Below are 18286 nucleotides of genomic sequence, written 5' to 3'. Positions count from 1 at the left end.
CAAAGAGGGCAGCACAGTATTTCCCTTGATCAACAGCAGATACAATATTATTTATGACAAAGGTAATTGCTGATGTGGTGCTGTGTTTTTTTCTGAACCCAGACTGGTGAGGACTTAATACAGAATTTCTTGAAAGGAATGATTTTAGTTGATTATTGACTAATGTCTCCAGGATTTTAGAGAGGCTGGACAGTTTGGAGATCGGCCGGTAGTTGTTGAGTTTGTTTTTGTCGCCGCCCTTATGCATAGGGATGATGTGTGCTGACTTCCAAACCTGAGGGACAACTCCAGTGGTGATTGAAAGATTAAAAATATAGGAAATTTGTTCCTTGATTAGAGGGGCACAGAGTTTTAAAAAGTACGGCTCTAGATTATCTTCTCCCCTTGCTTTCCTAATATCTATAGAGTGCAGAGCCTCCATTACAGCAGAGGAAGTGAAGGCCTGTATAGTAAATTTAGGGGAATGGTTGTGGGAATTAGGAATATGAGCCAGTGGCCGGATATTAACAGTGTTTCCAGAGTACAATGTTTCAAACTGACTCCCAGAAGCGACAAAATGGAGGTTAAAGGCACGGCAAATATCTGAAGTTTTATTTGTTTGGCCTTTATTTAAAGTAACATAAGAAGGGAGAGATGGGGAGGATTTATTTTTGTTTATATTCACTGCTTTCCAGAATTTTGATGGGTTTGAAGAGCAACTAGAAATCAACTCCTGGTGATAAGAGGTTTTAGCTTTTCTCAGTGAATATGTGCATTTATTTCTGAGTTGTCTGAATAAAAGCCAATGGGCTGCTGTGCCTGTCTTTCTTGCTAATGCCCAGGCTTTGTCCCTTTCCTTTAAAATGATAATTCAGTGGAGAACCATGGGCTTGATCTATCTTTAACCCTTAACTTTTTAAAAGGTGCATGCTTGTCAATAATTTCAAGAAATGTATTTGTAAAATATTCAAGTGCATGATCCACATCAGGTATTTCAGATGTTTGACATATATTACTGTTCACAATGTCATTAAAAAACACCTGTTCATTAAAATTTCTAAAATTTCTCTTGAGTACAATCATGGGCTTAGATTTTGCTAGTCTAGCACTCCTTATACATGCCAGAGGACAATGGTCACTGATGTCTAGGGAGAAGACCCCAGAGGCTGTAATTTTGTCCCTTTTATTAGTAAAAATTAGATCAATCAATGTTGATTTTGAGGGATCTTTCAAATTAGGTCTAGTTGGTTCAGTTATGATCTGTGATAGATTTAGATTGTCACACATCTCCTTTAAGCTCAATGAATCATTTGACAACCAATTTAAATTAAAATCACACAAAACCAGGATTTCTGAAGTACTGAACTGAGAAAACATTTCTGTTAATTGATTAATAGCACTGGGATTAGCTGATGGTGGTCTATATACACCTAGCACATGAAACACACCCGGTCACCTGGTCCAAACCATAGATGGTATGAAGTCATCAAAATGTGAAAACATTTTCAGGACAGTGGATGGATTTGGAAATCTGGTAAAGAGAGAGAGTGGGGAATGACATGTGGGAAAGGAGCCACAAGTCAGATTTAAACATGAGCCGCCTGTTCTGAGGACGACAGCCTCTGCATGGGGAGCGCAAACTAGATCCTAGGTCAGCCATGTATGACCTTATGGTTCATGTTTCACAGTCCACTATCAACTCTTCCTAAAACTGGATGAGAAATGTCACATGGTCAGTGAAAGGTGTGCGCATTACTTTTTGTCTGTCTTATGAAATAAACATTGCTATGTTAAGAAAAATACTAACTGCCTTTTCAAAAATAGACCTTACAGTTGGTTTCAACAACAAATCCCTTGCTTCTGTCAGGGCAAATAGCCAATCACAGTTTAGGAATTTTTGGATGGACAACCAGATTTCTAGGGGGGGTCCATGCCAACCCTGGCCACCCACCCGGACACGCCCCTGCATACATGGGGCGCGACCCAAGTGCTAGGCCATCAACGACCCAATCGGTGTTATCTAAGTAGACACATAAACACAGTTTAAATTATTGATTGATTGGAGGTTTGGATTAAATAAAGAAATAGAAACAAACATAGGAAAGGTAAAATGCTGTTTCTCCTCTCATATTTATCCCCATGAATCATAAGTTTGATCAAATAAAAATGATTGTTCTGTGAAGACGGCTTCAACTGTACGATCAAGTTGATCGCTTGTTTTCCTAAATGGTCAAAGTTTAATACTATGAAGTTTCTTCTGTCCTTTGGTAAATGACGGTCCAGTGAATCCTTAAAGAGATAATAAAGAAAGCGTGAAGCTCCTTTCCTTTTCATCTAGAGAATTCAAACAGCTCTTATTGTGGCCGACACTCAAACACAGCATTAGGGAGCAACCAAAAGAGTGATTATTTAATTTTTTTTTATGAAAACACAAGACCAAGACCAATCATGTTATAGCTCAAGATTAAGACCAGGATCCTGACCACATCACCTTGTAGATCCTTCAGTCCTGGAGGTCAGTAAAAGTCCTCAGGTGTTCAGTTCTCGTTGACGTCTGATGAATCAGAAAAAAACTCAAATACACACAGAAGTTTTTTTTTAATTTATTTTATCCCAGGTGAGTTTATTTTGTTTGTAAGCAGATGAAACAGTTTAACCCTAAAAATAAATACAAATTAATGTGATTTTATAGATTAAGACAAACCCTCCAGTGAAGAATAAATTAGAATACAAGCTACATATTTTCTGTAAAAAGCTCAATGAACCTTTAAAAAGACATTTCTGCATAGAGTCAAAGTTCAAAAGTTGAATATCCCATCATACACCTGTGAACCCGTTCTTTATTACATAACATAACACGACCAGGTTATCTCATGTTATTACGAATAGAGTCTATAATAAACCTATTACAAGGCTGTGTGTTTACCAAAGCAACGGTCTGACATCCCTCTACAGATCGCCTTTGTAAAGGAGGACACACCGTCTCTAAGAAAATCAGGCGGTTGGTAGAGACGCGGCTCTAACCACGGACTGTGGAGAACCGACTGTGGTAACATCACTCCATAGAAAGCAGTCTGGTTAATTAGACGTCGGTCTGTTTACTGTGGGAAAAGAGAAAGGAGAGGATAACAGAGGAGGAAGGATGATAAAAGACGTCTAAAAAAAAAAAAAAAAAAACGGAATGCCATGGTGGGGAAGATCTCCCAAACTGAAGAAGGCCCATGAAGTAAACATGTAACAGAACGTAGTATGGGATACGGTGGAAATCAGCTTACTTTAAGATATGCTCAGTTTAATGTGAGTAATGGAAGCTAGTTTAGCTCATTTAGTGAAGGATAGAGAGTTAACCGTTGCTATGGAAACAGCTCTCACTGTAGAATTCTAGCAGACTATTTGTTAAGCAGAAGGAATAAATACTTTTTGAATCAATAAATTAATTTCCAAATTAATATTTAGTTAATTTCTGAAGTAAGCTAACTCTGCATTATCCCTTACATTACACAACATGGATTATGTTCTCTCATGTTCTCTCTATTCTCATTTTATCCATTTCAAATTCTTTCATTTTCTGTTATCTCACATCTCATTTTCAATTATTTTATCTCTTCTCAAGTTTTCTTTTCATCTGTTCTTATTGAACTTGTGTGTTCTCTTATGTTAAAGTGTATGTTACAGTGAACAATAAACAACAAATGAATGAAGATGAAATGTACAGAAACATATTTAAAGTTAATAATAATAATAATCTTAAACATAAACATTTAAGTAGATTTTGACCTTTATGATGTCACTTCTTAATTTATACAGGGTGGTGACATAAAGCAGCTACTGTTGCTTAGTAACAAAAACAGTTTAATATTTTGATCTATCCTGTCTATAATCAATAATTACTGTGATTATCATGTTGATAGTGCTGTTACCTGTGCTCACCACACACCTGTAACAGGTGCAGAGTAACAGCAGCATGTAGCACCAGAGAACAAACATCAGTACCGCTAACTGCTAAAGCAAACTTCTCTCTGCTGAGATTTAATGCTTCAGGTTGGCTGTAAGTAAGACTTCCTGTTCGTAGCGAACAATTAGCCATTTGGCTTCCTGTTGCAGGCTACGCTAAGTTAGCGCTGAGCTACATAGTTGGCATTTACTGAATAGATTCCGCATTAAAACAAGAAACCAGCAGCGAGGACTGTAACGTGTTGAGCACAGGTGAGTTTGACTGTGACTCCTGCTCAGGGGAGCGCTGAGAGAATGTAACGGAGACAAGAGATCATCAGAGTCACTTCAGTGTGTTCAGTTCAAAAGGCTTCTTTAACATCAAACCACCTGAATTTAAATGAAGAGGATTTATGTAATAAACTGTTTACAGTTTAACTTCCTGTTTATTTATTATAAACTTGCTGTATATTTACATTTAAACATTTAACTATAAACTTACCAGATATTAACTATGAATTCACTGTTTTTTTTACTAGAAAAGACCTTTAAATGTATTTATTAATAAACTGTTACGATGACCAAAAACTTCTTAACACCTGAATTTTGAGAAATATTGAAATGATGTCACAGACGATTGTTTCATATCAAATATATATGTGTGTGTGTTTAGCTCGGCTCTCTGCAGACACTCTGATCCTCCTGCAGCTTCATTTAACATCATTACTGAAACAGAATGAAATCAAAGAGAGGAGTAAGTCAGAGTCAGTTTGAACTGAACACACCTGAACACTGTGACAGCTGAAGGGGTCCTGGCTCAGGTGAAACTTCAGGGGTCCACATGCTTCCAGGAAGACCGGACCAGGCAGGTAAGACCAGAACTCATCCTCCGTACCTGTATCAGTGTGGTTTCACTGACCTGAGCTCTGTACTCTGAGGGATGCTCTGTTACCATGGTAACTTCAGAGTTAACTCTGAGTTTTCAAGACTATGAAGGTGGTTCACTTCTTACCGAGGTAGATCACCATGGTAACTGATGCTGAACACCTGACCTGCTCTGGAGCGGGGTTATGTTCAGGACAAGAGATGAAGAGGTCTGTGAGCTGATCGAGAGAGGGGAGGAGGTAGAGAGACCGACTCACACTTTGTGTTGACAGAACAAACACGGCTGTTAGTAATGCTTACAAGATGTTATATACTCGTACTTATTGCTTTGAATTTTTCATATTCATTTCTACTGGCTCCATGCCGCTCGGTTTGTAACTGTCGGGGCTGCAGCTGAGTCTATAACGTCTAAATCTGTCACACAAAAAAATTTGAGCAACAAATGAATATAAGTGGACAAACAGGAGTTACACAGTCAGAATCACAGTCAGATCTAAAGTGCACTAATCATGAGAAAGAGAGATAAGACTTCATTTGCACATTCACAAAGCGACTTTTCTTTCTTCAGTCAATTCTTCCTGCATTTTTCTCTGCAGATGTGTGATTCTAGTCTGGATTATGTGTTTAAATTCTTCATATTTTTTAATATCAAAGCTCTGAGTTTGTTAAATATGACGATCTGCTGACAGTTTATGTAAAGCTAACTCCGGCCGTTTTATGTGAACACGCTCAGAAGCTCCGGGTTTACTTATCAGGCTGATAACCAGCTTCATGTGATCATTCAGTGTGATCTCACTGGTTGGGGTTAGTGAAGACAGATAACTAAACATCACTACAGGTAACTACGTGTAACTAAAGGATCACTAAATGTAAGTGAAGATAACCTGGCTATGATGAACTCCCTTCAAAGTACAGGCCTCAGATCACCAGTGAACAGCTCCAGACTCAGAGTTCACACTTTGCACGGACCTGCTGTGTCTGCAGGTAACACCCGTGTTCAGATCTCACCTGCCTGCTGCATAAAGGATCACCTGCACATCGTTTCTGTTTGAAAAGACCAAATGTGTTGTGGTTTTCATCCAGCAGGAGCCAGCATCGTTCTCACAGTTCAACTACTGCAGATGACAGCGCGTGAGGGGGAGGTCCTTCATGTGCCCCAGGACACATGAGTGTTAACATTACCAAACCAATGTGGACCAATGAGTTCCAGACCACCTCAGTATGTGGTCTGAGTGAGCAGATCTCAATCAGTTCTCAGGACACATCGGGCTGCGTTCACACCAAGCACTAAGACTTGAGATCTGATCACCCAGGACAGATGTTAGTGTAAGGGTCTGCATCAGACTGACCCAGGACAGATCCAGGACTTACTCAGAACTGATGCTAACTTAATCCCTGATTTGTTCCTGCAAGCCTCAATACAAACATGGCGTTTGTCTCTCAGGTGGCAGTACAAACGCGGCGTCCCGTCTCTCAGACGCCGGTACAAACGTTGTGTCCAGTCTCTCAGGTGTAAGTACAAACGTGGTGTCCCTTAACTCAGGTGTCAGTACAAATGGGGCGTTTAGTCTCTCAGGGCTCCTGGACGATGACTGTGTCTAACCACTTTTTGTAGGACACGGCGAAGCGTCTCTGGTCAGGGGGGCAGCAGCTGTCCAACACCGAACTCACAAAGGTGTACTCAGAGGGCAGGGAGGGGGGAGCGGGCAGGTGGACCCCTCTCTTCAGACGTTTACTGTCCCGAGGGTCGGGGAGACACACCCTTTCCACCTCCATAGCATCACTGTGACTCTGTCCGTTCACACTCTCCCCCCCCAGACATCCCCCCTTCTGAAGCCCCGCCTCCCCGTCACTCAGCTGGGCCAACTCACCACCGTTACTGAGCTTCTGATCCCGCCTCCACTGCTGCCACAGGAAGAACACGTGACGCCTGAAAACATAAAACACAGTTTATCAATGAATGTGTTCGGAACATTAACATGTCATGTTCTAAATTCTTACAAAGTTGATTTTTTTTTTTTAAAAGACGTCAACAGAAGATCCTGGTATCTGATCAGCCCAACTGACTCAAATAGCTAGATTGAGTATCGATGTCAATGGACCAATCAATATGGCAATCTATACAATTCAGTTCTATACTTTTTGTGTTTATAGAGAGAATGTGTGTGTGCTACGTCACTGTCATCTGAGAGCTGGTATGCCTGTACATTTTGGTGCAGAGCATTAAGGGTGCTAATAAGAATGGCTAAACAGTTTGGGAGTATTTCACGCTTGTTACGCCAACAACTTCTAAAACAAAAAGGAGGCAGAAGACACTCAGCCAAGCAGTTCAATTTGTCGGCTACATTGCATGAAACTTCCTAGTGAGGTATCAAAACGACATAATACTCTGAACCACACTACAGTATGACATCACGGAAATATTTTTCTTAAAGTGCTCTGCTTGCCGGCCTATAAGAACACTTATCAACCAAGTTAATGGATGTGAAAGCTGTCACTTCAGAGACCTGGAGCTGTGATGTTATCCCTACGGGCTACAAGCTAAAAGCTAAAAACTCCCAAGGATCGCACTCCAGCGACTCGAATACACCAGCATTTAAGGTGTAATCGGTTCACTAAAGTGCATGAACGTTTAAGAGAAATTTAGTAAAATGAAAAGCCATGGACAACAAAGTAGTGCACTGATTAGACTGCTTATACACAGGGTTTTTTCCTGCATTCAAAAATTGGAAAGTGGCTGCCACTGCCTCATTTAGTCTTCTGCTACCAGCCCAGGTCAAAGTCAGACGGGTGTTTTGATGAAGAACACAGAGTTCCAAGAACATCACCTGTTAAATTAGCCAGTTCTAACTGCAAATACAGCTGTACACCAACATGCAGATGGCACTGTATTATCAATTGAGTGCACCAGGAAGCACACTGCCAAACATCAAAAGAGGATGAAAAGTGAAGGGAGAGGAAGATCACATGTTTCAGAGAGAGCGTTTGTTTCTTTATTTGTACGCTGCTGTACAGGCATGCCCTACACTAACATCCGGCTACAAACAAATAGTCCCTCAGTGGTTTTGTCCTTAACTATAAACACCTACGTGGATCACCGAAGCACGTTCTGCCTGCTGATAGCTGTGAGTGTTAGAAACTCAAGACTGCAGCAGATTTGAAAGAAACTTCACTGAAAGACCTGAGAATCACACAAGGCTTCAGGATTATTTACATTTTTATTACTTGTTTTTTTTATTTTATACTTTTGTGATTCTAAGCACTTACTCCATTGTCTCTCTCTGTCCCTTTGTCTTCTCTGGCACGGTCAGAGCATAACACGTAAAAATATGATTTATTTCAGATTCAGCTCCGTCTTGTCTCAATTACAGAGTTGTGGCGTGTTAACAAACAGTCTTCGACATGCCAGAGTACCACAGAAGAAAAAACTTAGATTAAAAAACTGATAAAACTTGTTATTGCCACGAATAACATTCACACAGTCAGGATCAACAAGTCACGGAATCAGCTTGACAAACTGTCTTCAGTTTTCTGCAGTCTAAAGTGAAAGATGCTTAAATCAGACTTGCTTATAATCTGCTTCAATCTGCTAGAGTGTGACAATTGAAGTACCAGATATTTATTAATATCAATATCAATTAGATCATTTTCCTTTTTTCAAAGATTTCCGTCAAACTGGTGTGCAACAGAATACCAGAGTTACAGAGTTTGATGCTCAAAATGTCCAGGGGGAGGACCCCTGTTGATTTTCAATTTGAACAAGACACATTAAATTGTATAACAAGGTTTTAATGTGAGATTTGTCAATTAGTAGAATTCCAGAGGGTGAGTGATGACATTGTTAATGGTACACAGATTGTGCTACAGTTTCTTCAGTTCATATGCATTTACAGTAAACCTAGACAGGCACCTCAAGGTATACTTACTCCAAACTACATTTGTTGACCATATTTGCATTTTTCCTTTATTAATCTGTATAGCATTGCCATCGAAGATCAATCTTAAGGGTGATCTCTGTACGGGCTACAGGTGGAGAGACTTGTGCTGTTCTGCCTGTCTTCAATGTTTTGCTTGTGGCGATTTGTCTCGTGTTAAATAAGAACATGTTGTTGTTTTAAAGAGTTTTGTGTCGCTGGTTGCTGCCCATGTAATTCTGCACACTCTTAAGTTTTGCTACGTCATTAGGAACAACCCTTTAAAACCAGACTTGAGATGTTAGGGCGACTTTATGAAACTTTTTGCTAATTTTCAATGAAACGGGCACATACAGGCAGAGAGCAGGGCTCTCTGTGTGTGTGTGTGTGTGTGTGTGTGTGTGTGTGTGTGTGTGTGTGTGTGTGTGTGTGTGGTCTAACCTGTGGCTCCAGAGTGTCTCATGTCCAGGGAAGGACCGGATCAGGTCTGAGATCAGCTCCATCTCCTGGTGGAAGAGCTGAAGGACAGTGATGAAGCTGAGCTGTCTCTCCTCGCCCTCCCCCTCACCTGTGAGGTCCTCTTCCCCCTCCTCCCCCTCTCCCTCCCCCTCCCCCTCCCCTCCTGACAGCTCCCCGTTAGCCTGACTGTGGAGTGTGGGGCTGCTGGGGGCTGAACTGGTCCTATGCTGAGGTGAACTGGTGCAGGAAGCTGCAGACTGGGAGAGCTCATGGATCAGCTCCTTCAGTAGGAACTGACGATAGTGAAACCCGCTGTGATCGGACACGTGCATGGACACCCAGAGACGCATGGACGACAGCTCGTCATGGAACACCTGTGAGGAAGAGGAGAAGACATCATCATGAACACCTGTGAGGAGTAGAAGACATCATCATGAACACCTGTGAGGAAGAGGAGAAGACATCATCATGAACACCTGTGCGGAGGAGAAGGAGACATCATCATGAACACCTGTGAGGAGGAGGAGAAGACATCATCATGAACACCTGTGAGGAGTAGAAGACATCATCATGAACACCTGTGAGGAGGAGGAGGAGACATCATCATGAACACCTGTGCGGAGGAGAAGGAGACATCATCATGAACACCTGTGAGGAGGAGGAGGAGGAGACATCATCATGAACACCTGTGAGGAGGAGAAGACATCATCATGAACACCTGTGAGGAGGAGGAGGAGACATCATCATGAACACCTGTGAGGAGGAGAAGACATCCTCATGAACACCTGTGAGGAGGAGGAGAAGACATCCTCATGAACACCTGTGAGGAGGAGGAGGAGAAGACATCATCATGAACACCTGTGAGGAGGAGGAGACATCATCATGAACACCTGTGAGGAGGAGGAGAAGACATCCTCATGAACACCTGTGAGGAGGAGGAGGAGAAGACATCATCATGAACACCTGTGAGGAGGAGGAGACATCATCATGAACACCTGTGAGGAGGAGGAGACATCATCATGAACACCTGTGAGGAGGAGGAGGAGAAGACATCATCATGAACACCTGTGAGGAGGAGGAGGAGAAGACATCATCATGAACACCTGTGAGGAGGAGGAGACATCATCATGAACACCTGTGAGGAGGAGAAGACATCATCATGAACACCTGTGAGGAGGAGAAGACATCATCATGAACACCTGTGAGGAGGAGGAGACATCATCATGAACACCTGTGAGGAGGAGAAGACATCATCATGGAACAATGATGTGATTGGTTGAAGTAGAAGTATAGCAAGGAGAAGAAGTGAAACTCAGATTATCTCTGATATCTGTTCCTGCAGGTGTGCAGAGCATCAATGGAATGAAAAGAGCAGGTGTGTGTGTGTGTGTGTGTGTGTGTGTGTGTGTGTGTGTGTGTGTGTGTGTCTCTTACCTTGGCGTTGCCCCTGGCCATGTGCTGCAGCACCCAGATGCGGTGAGACCAGGCGTTGTAGTTGCTGGGGTAACGGCAGGCAGCGTCAGAGCACACCTTCATCTCCTGATGAAGAGTTCGAGCCAGGTGATCGCTGAGCTCCTGTCTTCTGTCTGCATCCACCTGCTCTGCTTCACCTGTCTGCTGATGCTTCCTGCTGCTGCCGACAGCTGCCAACTGAGCCAGGACATGCTGCAGCACCCAGCGTCTGCATGAAGACAACAACAACCAGGGTTAGATATCTGACCCAGTCTGGACTCTGTCACAGGTGGGGTTGCCAGCAACTTCCAAAGTGAAATATAGAACACAGCTGATACAAAGGGGTTAGGACTGGCTTCTTTTGTCAGCAAGGCTGGACGGCCCGTCTAATGATGGTGTAGTATCTGAACTGGGGACACTGACAGCATTTAGACTAAATTACACAGGAGGTTTTACCTGTGGATCCAGGTCTCTGGGCTCTTTGGGAACTTGGTGAGAGCCAGCTGTCCCAGGTACAGGTCTTTCTCTGGGTTCAAGACTCCGGACTGCAGCAGCTCCTTTCTGCAGAACAATCAGATCTGGATTACATCTACACATCAGACTGATTAGACTGGTGGTTTATCTCACTGCCGCAACACTGATCTGTTTTCAGAAAATACAAGACATTTTCAGAATAAGACTTCTTCTTTTGTTGGTGTAAATGTGGTGATGTAGCTGCCGGCTGTGAGGTGTGACCAGGGGGAGACAAGTGTGGCTAGGTTGTGTGTTACCTGACGTTCCATGCGGTGGTGAAGTCCGGGTTGAGCAGCAGCACGGTGCAGGTGATGTCCACTAAAGCTGTGACACACAAACACTGTCAGTAAGAAGCTGTACCCTGAAACAGAGGGTAAACGATGTCGATGTGTTGATAGAACTCTCACTCACCCTCCCGGTCCAGCCAGTGTTTGCGTTGGCGATACAGCAGCAACTTGTTGTGGACGTACGGCAGCAGGAACTTGACACACCAGCTCTCCACGCCCAGTTTGTTCTCCACCAACACGATGGGACTGCGGTTATATCGAGCCTCGGGACACGGGATCACCCCGATCTCATCTCTGAGGGAGATAAACACACACGGAGGAATCACTCTGACAGCACATCACGTGTCATAAAGTCAAAGCTAACAGCTAGTACTACAGGTTTTACTCTGCATGTTCACAGCAGGGATGGATCACACCGTGTCAGTCCTTATACAGATTAAACTGACCAATCAGAGGAAGGGACATCACACACCTGTCTAATCAGTGACCTGTATTTGTTCTCCAAAGCACTTAAGAGTCCTTTTGGCCCTTTAACGGGTCTCAGATCATTTCTCCCGTACGTTTAGTGTCTCTGGGATCCACAGCTAGTCCCTCACTCTAAACATTATCAGGTGACCAGGGTCAGAATTTCAGGATTGTATGTAATGCACATACAATTTCACACAATTCCCTGGGACTAATGATACTGGAAAATCCCCCAAAAAGTACCAAGTCCCTGCATACCACACAGCCCAGTCTCTGTCATCAAGCAGGTGTGCAATGAGACTGACAATGAACCACTGTAGACAACGTTAGAGAGCACACACACACACACACACACACACACACACACACACACACACACACACACACACAGTGTTGTATGTGCAGAAATGATATGTTTAATAAACCGAGGATTAAAGTGTGTCTGAGCAAAAATAACAAATTACCATTTCATCAAAGCTTGTCAACCACCAATACCATCTGATTTAAAAACACGTGATCTATTATTTTCAAAAGGAAGCTTTAAAAAAACTACAGTTGTTTAATAAACACAGGATCAGCTGAGGAAAGACGCTAGCTTGTGTTAGCCTAGCATCAGCTAGCCCTGACAGTGTGTCACAGGTACACCTGACAGGTGAACCCACTGACCGGCACCTGACACAAGAAGTGAGGAACATTAAAGATACAGACACCGGACTGTCATTGATGAAGTCCATTTATTACTATTATTAACACACCGCTAACACACAGTCTACTACCTGATGTTTGAAACATAAATACAAAGTGTCTGTTCCCGGGATGTTTCTGATAATCGTTTTATTTCGGGATGTCAGGAGAAGCCGGTAAACTAACAACTTTCTCTGGACCTACTCCTCCAGGTAATAGTCGGAGCCGGCTCCATGTAACTGCAGGTTCAGGAGGTTTTTCTCCAGTTGATAGTCGGAGCCCCGCGCAGTGTAACAGGAGTTATTTTATCTCCTCATACAGAACATATCCAGCACCTCGGCTCCGTCTATCCACAGTGTTCACACTAAGGTGTACTTACATGCTCGGGTTTTTCTTAAACGCGCTCGTGATGTCTTTAACAACTCTCTGCACCAACACCTCCACCTCCTCCTCACACTCCGCCATCTTTATCACACCTGATGACGTCACATCAACAACAAACTCTTTCCGGGTTAAAATGAAAACAAATACTACGGATGCCCACAAAGACCATTAAAGTCGCCAAAAACTACCTGTATACTACATTATAGAAATCATATAATATAGATATATAGAGCTCCATTTCCACTCATCCCTCTGATTCATTACACCTACACATATACAATATCAAAACGTTCATACTTTAATTTTATTTAACCTTTTTTATTTGTAAAGGGACAAAGTACAATATTAAACATAGTACCAGAGTTATCTTACAGCTAGTTTACATCCGCAGTCCCTCAACTGGTCACAATTACAACATCACATACTAATACAAAATACAGAGTATCACAAACATTATCCCAAGATCCCAGATTATCCCAAAGCAGAACATCACGCACACACTCTCTCTCTCTCTCTCTCTCTCTCTCACACACACACACACACACACACACACACACACACACACACACACACACACTCACACACACACACACACACACACACACACACACACACACACACACACACACACACACACACACACACACACACACAATCCAAATCCAATTAGTAATACCCTATCAAATCACATTGTATTGTGCCTTGTTTTTTGATTGTTGTTGTCATTTTTCAATGTGCTTTATCATAAATGTAGTCTACTTGCTCAAAAAAACAGTCAACAAACAAAAGAAAACAAAAACACAAGATGAGCGATGACAAATTAAGGGTCTGGATGTAGATATATGTTTCATAGACTTTTAGTTTGATCACTGATGAAGAAGTTCACACAGAGAGGCATCATGGGTAAATTTAGACGGAGGAAAGTACAATGAAATTCTGTCCAATGCATTAAAGTCAGAAACAATGATTGAATAGTGCCTGTGTTCAGTTCTTTTGACACATTTTGTGTGTTTAACTCATTATACGATATCTGAATTATATCAATAAAACAATGATCTATAGTCCTCTCAATAAAAGGTCTGTTCAACTGTATTAAATTATATTATACTGTAGAGTATAATAAGTATTATTATATAATATATATATAGTTTATATAAGTATAAAAAAAAAACGTTTTTCAGATCAGACAGTGTGTTTATAAAAGTGTCTCTTTAATTAAATGAGACTGTGTTGAATGTATTATCTTTTTAACATTTCTCTTAGTTTATCAGCATAACATCTTTTAATCTCCGCCACAGAGGTACTCTAATGCTTCAGGTTTATCTCTAATGCTTCAGGTTTATCTCTAATGCTTCAGGTTTATGTGTGTGTGTGAAGCTAGTCAGTTGTATTTAAATAAAAATCTGATTTAATGTTTAATAAATGAACTAATTGGTCTGTTTTTTCTTATTGAAGTGTATAAAATATCAGAGCAGCCAGCAGGGGGCAGCATTTGGACATGTGGAATGTGACCTGTATCTGGGACTTCTGCTCTGCTGACTGGGATGAACCAGAAACCATTTGAATCTGTGTGAATCCTGCTTTAAGATTTTATCTGATGCTACATTTCTGAAAGATTCAGAACAAAGCAAATAAATCAAAGAAACACTGAGACACAAATGTTACTTTAAAAAAACTATACCAGAGGAAACAGAACAGCTTAAAGCTTTCACACACACACACACACACACACACACACACACACACACACACACACACACACACACACACACACACACACACACACACACACACACACACACACACACACACACACACACACACACACACACACAATCACACAAAGAGTTACATAAGAGTTGGGGAGCGTCTGTGGGGAGAGTGTGTCATGCTGCAGTGGGGGAGTCACAGCGGGGGAGTGGACTGTTTACAGAAAGTGTCTCGGAGTTTTCTTTCACCCTGCAGTGATCTAAAACAATGCACACACTGTGTCAATGTTGAATAACCAATAATTCAAAACATTATTAATGATTTCAAACATACAGACAACGTTTTAAGGTTCTACAATAGATGTGCTCTCAGGATGCGCAGCTCCTTTAAATCTTTATAAATGATTGAAACATTAAAGCTCCTGTGAGAAACTTAAACTTTGTGTTAAATTTGGTGATAACTGTGGAAAAAAAGGGTATACAGGTAAGTATCAGATCACTGCAAATCTTTGCAATGAAAATGTAAACAAAGTCTAGTTCTGCATTGTGATGTTCATCTGCTGGTCTTACACCGACCCACCGACAGGAGTTTAAGGCAATAAAAATAACTATAAAGAAGTTATCCTTTTAGAGGCTGATGGTCTTGTTTGCTCTTGTATGTCATATATGCATCAGTATTCATTTTAGTCTGTTTTAAAATCACATAAAAAACTCCTCACAGGAGCTTTAAAGTTGTATTATTACTGCGAGATGACTTGCTTTAAACTTTAAACTGTGCTGACTGACTCATCTGATAATAGAGAAACTTTAGCTCACACACTGAGTTAAGTCCTGCAGTACTTCTGAACACCACAGGAGGGCAATGCAGGGAGTTAACCAACCTTCTGAATTTATTATTACTGTGGGTCACATCAGCATCATGTCACATCCCGCTGACTATCAGCTTCAGACTGACCACAGTAAACACGGCCAACTAAACAGCTCTCTGCCTCAGAATGTTTATTTTTACATTTTGCCTCCACTGGTCAGGAGAGCTGAAGAAAGACAGGAAACGTCTCTGAGAGAGTGGGAGACCAGAGGGTCGAGGCCAGATTCGAACCCACCACCCCTCAAATGTACCTGTTTGCCTCTCTTTGTCTCCTCTCTCTCACCCTCCTTCTTTCTCTCTTTTTCTCTCTCTCTCTTTCTCCTTCTCTCTCTCTCTCTCTCCCTCTCTGTGACCGAGATTATCGAGGGATTACGTGTTTTTCACGTTATAAACCTTACATTCACTCTGCAGTTACACATAAATATATACATGTAAAAGGCTATAAATTACAATATTAATACAATAAAGATAATATTGATCAATTAATGCCAGCTTTAATTGGAAAGGACTGTCTTGGTTTCACTCTGTATTTGCAGCTGTCTCAGTAAAAAAAGTTTTTTAAAATATAAATGTAAATATTTGTACATTAAAAATAGTAAAAGTCATTAATTAAGCTGGGTTTTGTTTGATACAAAGTTCTGACCTGGTTTCACTCTGTGTTCACAGCTGTCTCAGTAAACTGATGTTTGTGAATGTGATGTTTCTGAATATAACAGACTCCAGATGTTTAATATGTTTGTACAGAGTGCTCTTTTAGCCCTCAGTTTGTCCTGCAGGCTCACATATATTTCACATTAAAGCTTCATCTCTGAGAGATCATCCTCATTTGAAAAAGGAAATCAAACATAAAACAGGAAACAGTTTGTTTGAAATCTCAGACTTCTGATGGGTTTAAACGTTTTTTTATTTTACACTGTAAAAAAAAGATACTTGAACTTGAACCCTGAAATTTTCTGATAATCTGTTTTTACCTGTTTGATTGCTTTATGATGTTAATATTTTTCTCTGTTTGATTTCACATGAGGTCTGAATGGTCTTGTTGTTCTGTTTGACCCTCAGGTTTCTCTTCTCTCTGCTATTACAATAACACCGATCACCTGATCAATCACACCTGCTGATCAATCCTCTGCTTCATCTTCATCATGTTCTAATCAGTACACAATCCTCTGAGTGTGTATGATACAGGTTGGATTTAGAGTCACATGTTCTGTTGCTATGGTAACCAGGTTTGTTTACAGTTTTTAACATAGATACGATCATCAGAGCAGCTCTTTGTCTTCAGTCTGAGCTGAAAGTCTTAGTGTTTACATCATTGAATATAAATCATTTTAATGAAAAACACACACAGATCAGAATTACAGCTCAAACACTGAGTCACACACAGGCTCACAGACTGCAGCTCTCTTTCTCTCTCTCTGTGTTTCATAGACTAACTGATAATTAAACACATTCAAGGTGTGTACGGACACAGGGAGTAGGTGCACAATTCAAACCATTAGCAGGGGCGTGTCCAGGATTCCTGGGCCCCATGAAAAGATCTCACTTTGGGCTCCTCCATCAGCCTCCGTCAACCCTGACATATTAATAGAACCACACCTCTATTACACAAATGACCCATAAAAAAGCAAAATGTAACTACTTCAATACTTTAAGATAGCACACATTTTAAAATGATACAATCAATGTTATTTAAATGATAGACACTATTGAAAAGTGCTAAAAAAAAATATATGTGTATATTTATAAAAATATAAATGTATATAAAAATTGCAGGCAAATTACTACACATAGCCTAAATTGCACTGAAACATTGACAACTTTGAGAGTTATGGGTTGGACTGCACGAAGACGATTCTGTTGACAACGCATGAATCCTTCCAATGTCAACAATAAATCCCATCGTTGCCAATATCTTTGTAAAATTCACACATTGTAAAGGAGTTTTTCTGCAATTTGTATTTAAAAAAAACAATATTGGGTGCCTAGAAGTTCTATTTTCATTGCTGTTGTATCAAAACAGGTTTCAATATCGGTTTCAATATCGTTAAATTTTTATTAGAATCCTATCACAGTTTAAAAATCTGGTTTCTATAGTAAGAGCCCCTTCCTCCATTGGGGCCCTGTGTCACTCTAACCCCTACTACTACACCCATGACCATCAATTTAACATTTAGACTTAAGTTCAGCCTTCTTATGGGATATGTTGTACACCGATATGTGATCACTTTGACTCTGCAAAGTCTGTAACTTGTTTCTCTTCCTGCAGTGACTTAACTCCCAGCAAGACTTGATTTTTCTATCGTTCACACACTGAGATGTTTCAGATATTTTTCACATAAAAAAGAAATCTAAGATGTCAGATTGTCACACGGAGAAGCAGAACTTCATGGTTCTCTACAGATAACAGTTTGACTTGAGGGCAGGTTTGGACTGGTCATCTGGCATTCGGGGCATTTTCCCAGTGGGCCGAAGCACTTTGTAATTAAATGTAAAAGTCAAATTATTCATGAACAGTATAAATGAATGATGTCGTTTTTAATTTATTTTAGTAGGCCTAGTTGCCTCATTTTGACATGCTTCTTGAGTAAGGACATTGTGTCCTCTGTAGATGATAAGGGTGTCAAAAATTCCTGTGGACAAATTTTCTTCCCAGTCCAGCGCTGGGGGGTTGGGGGGATCCAAAAGAGGCCCCACACAGTGTGTAAGCGGCCCTGCATCCTCAGTGTGACCCAGCAGAGGGAGGCGGAGAGGAGC

At 41.1% G+C, this 18286-nt stretch overlaps 1 protein-coding gene across 1 annotated transcript; it reads right to left on the bottom strand.

Moving 5' to 3' along the window:
• Window positions 1–2826: 2826 nt before the first annotated feature.
• Window positions 2827–13057, bottom strand: ptar1 (protein prenyltransferase alpha subunit repeat containing 1). The gene is made up of 7 exons (XM_061037516.1): window positions 12951–13057; window positions 11547–11716; window positions 11393–11459; window positions 11079–11183; window positions 10605–10851; window positions 9153–9544; window positions 2827–6727 (listed from the first exon to the last, which is right to left on the bottom strand). The coding sequence occupies exons 1-7, from the start codon at window positions 13034–13036 to the stop codon at window positions 6370–6372; spliced, it is 1425 nt and encodes a 474-aa protein (XP_060893499.1). The 5' UTR covers window positions 13037–13057; the 3' UTR covers window positions 2827–6369.
• Window positions 13058–18286: the final 5229 nt, after the last annotated feature.

This window comes from Labrus mixtus, chromosome 5 (assembly GCF_963584025.1).
Source record: "Labrus mixtus chromosome 5, fLabMix1.1, whole genome shotgun sequence".
NCBI classification, from domain to species: Eukaryota; Metazoa; Chordata; class Actinopteri; order Labriformes; family Labridae; genus Labrus; species Labrus mixtus.
This window is presented reverse-complemented; position numbering and strand designations above follow the sequence as displayed.

Bases quoted from the DNA above. Each gene is read 5' to 3' on its own strand.
- ptar1 (XM_061037516.1), bottom strand. From the start codon at position 13,036: ATGGCGGAGTGTGAGGAGGAGGTGGAGGTGTTGGTGCAGAGAGTTGTT. The intron at 11,460-11,546 runs GTGAGTGAGAGT...TGTGTGTCACAG, and splicing joins ACACTGGCTGGACCGGGAGG to CTTTAGTGGACATCACCTGC. The intron at 6,728-9,152 runs GTTAGACCACAC...TTATGTTTTCAG, and splicing joins GAGACACTCTGGAGCCACAG to GCGTCACGTGTTCTTCCTGT.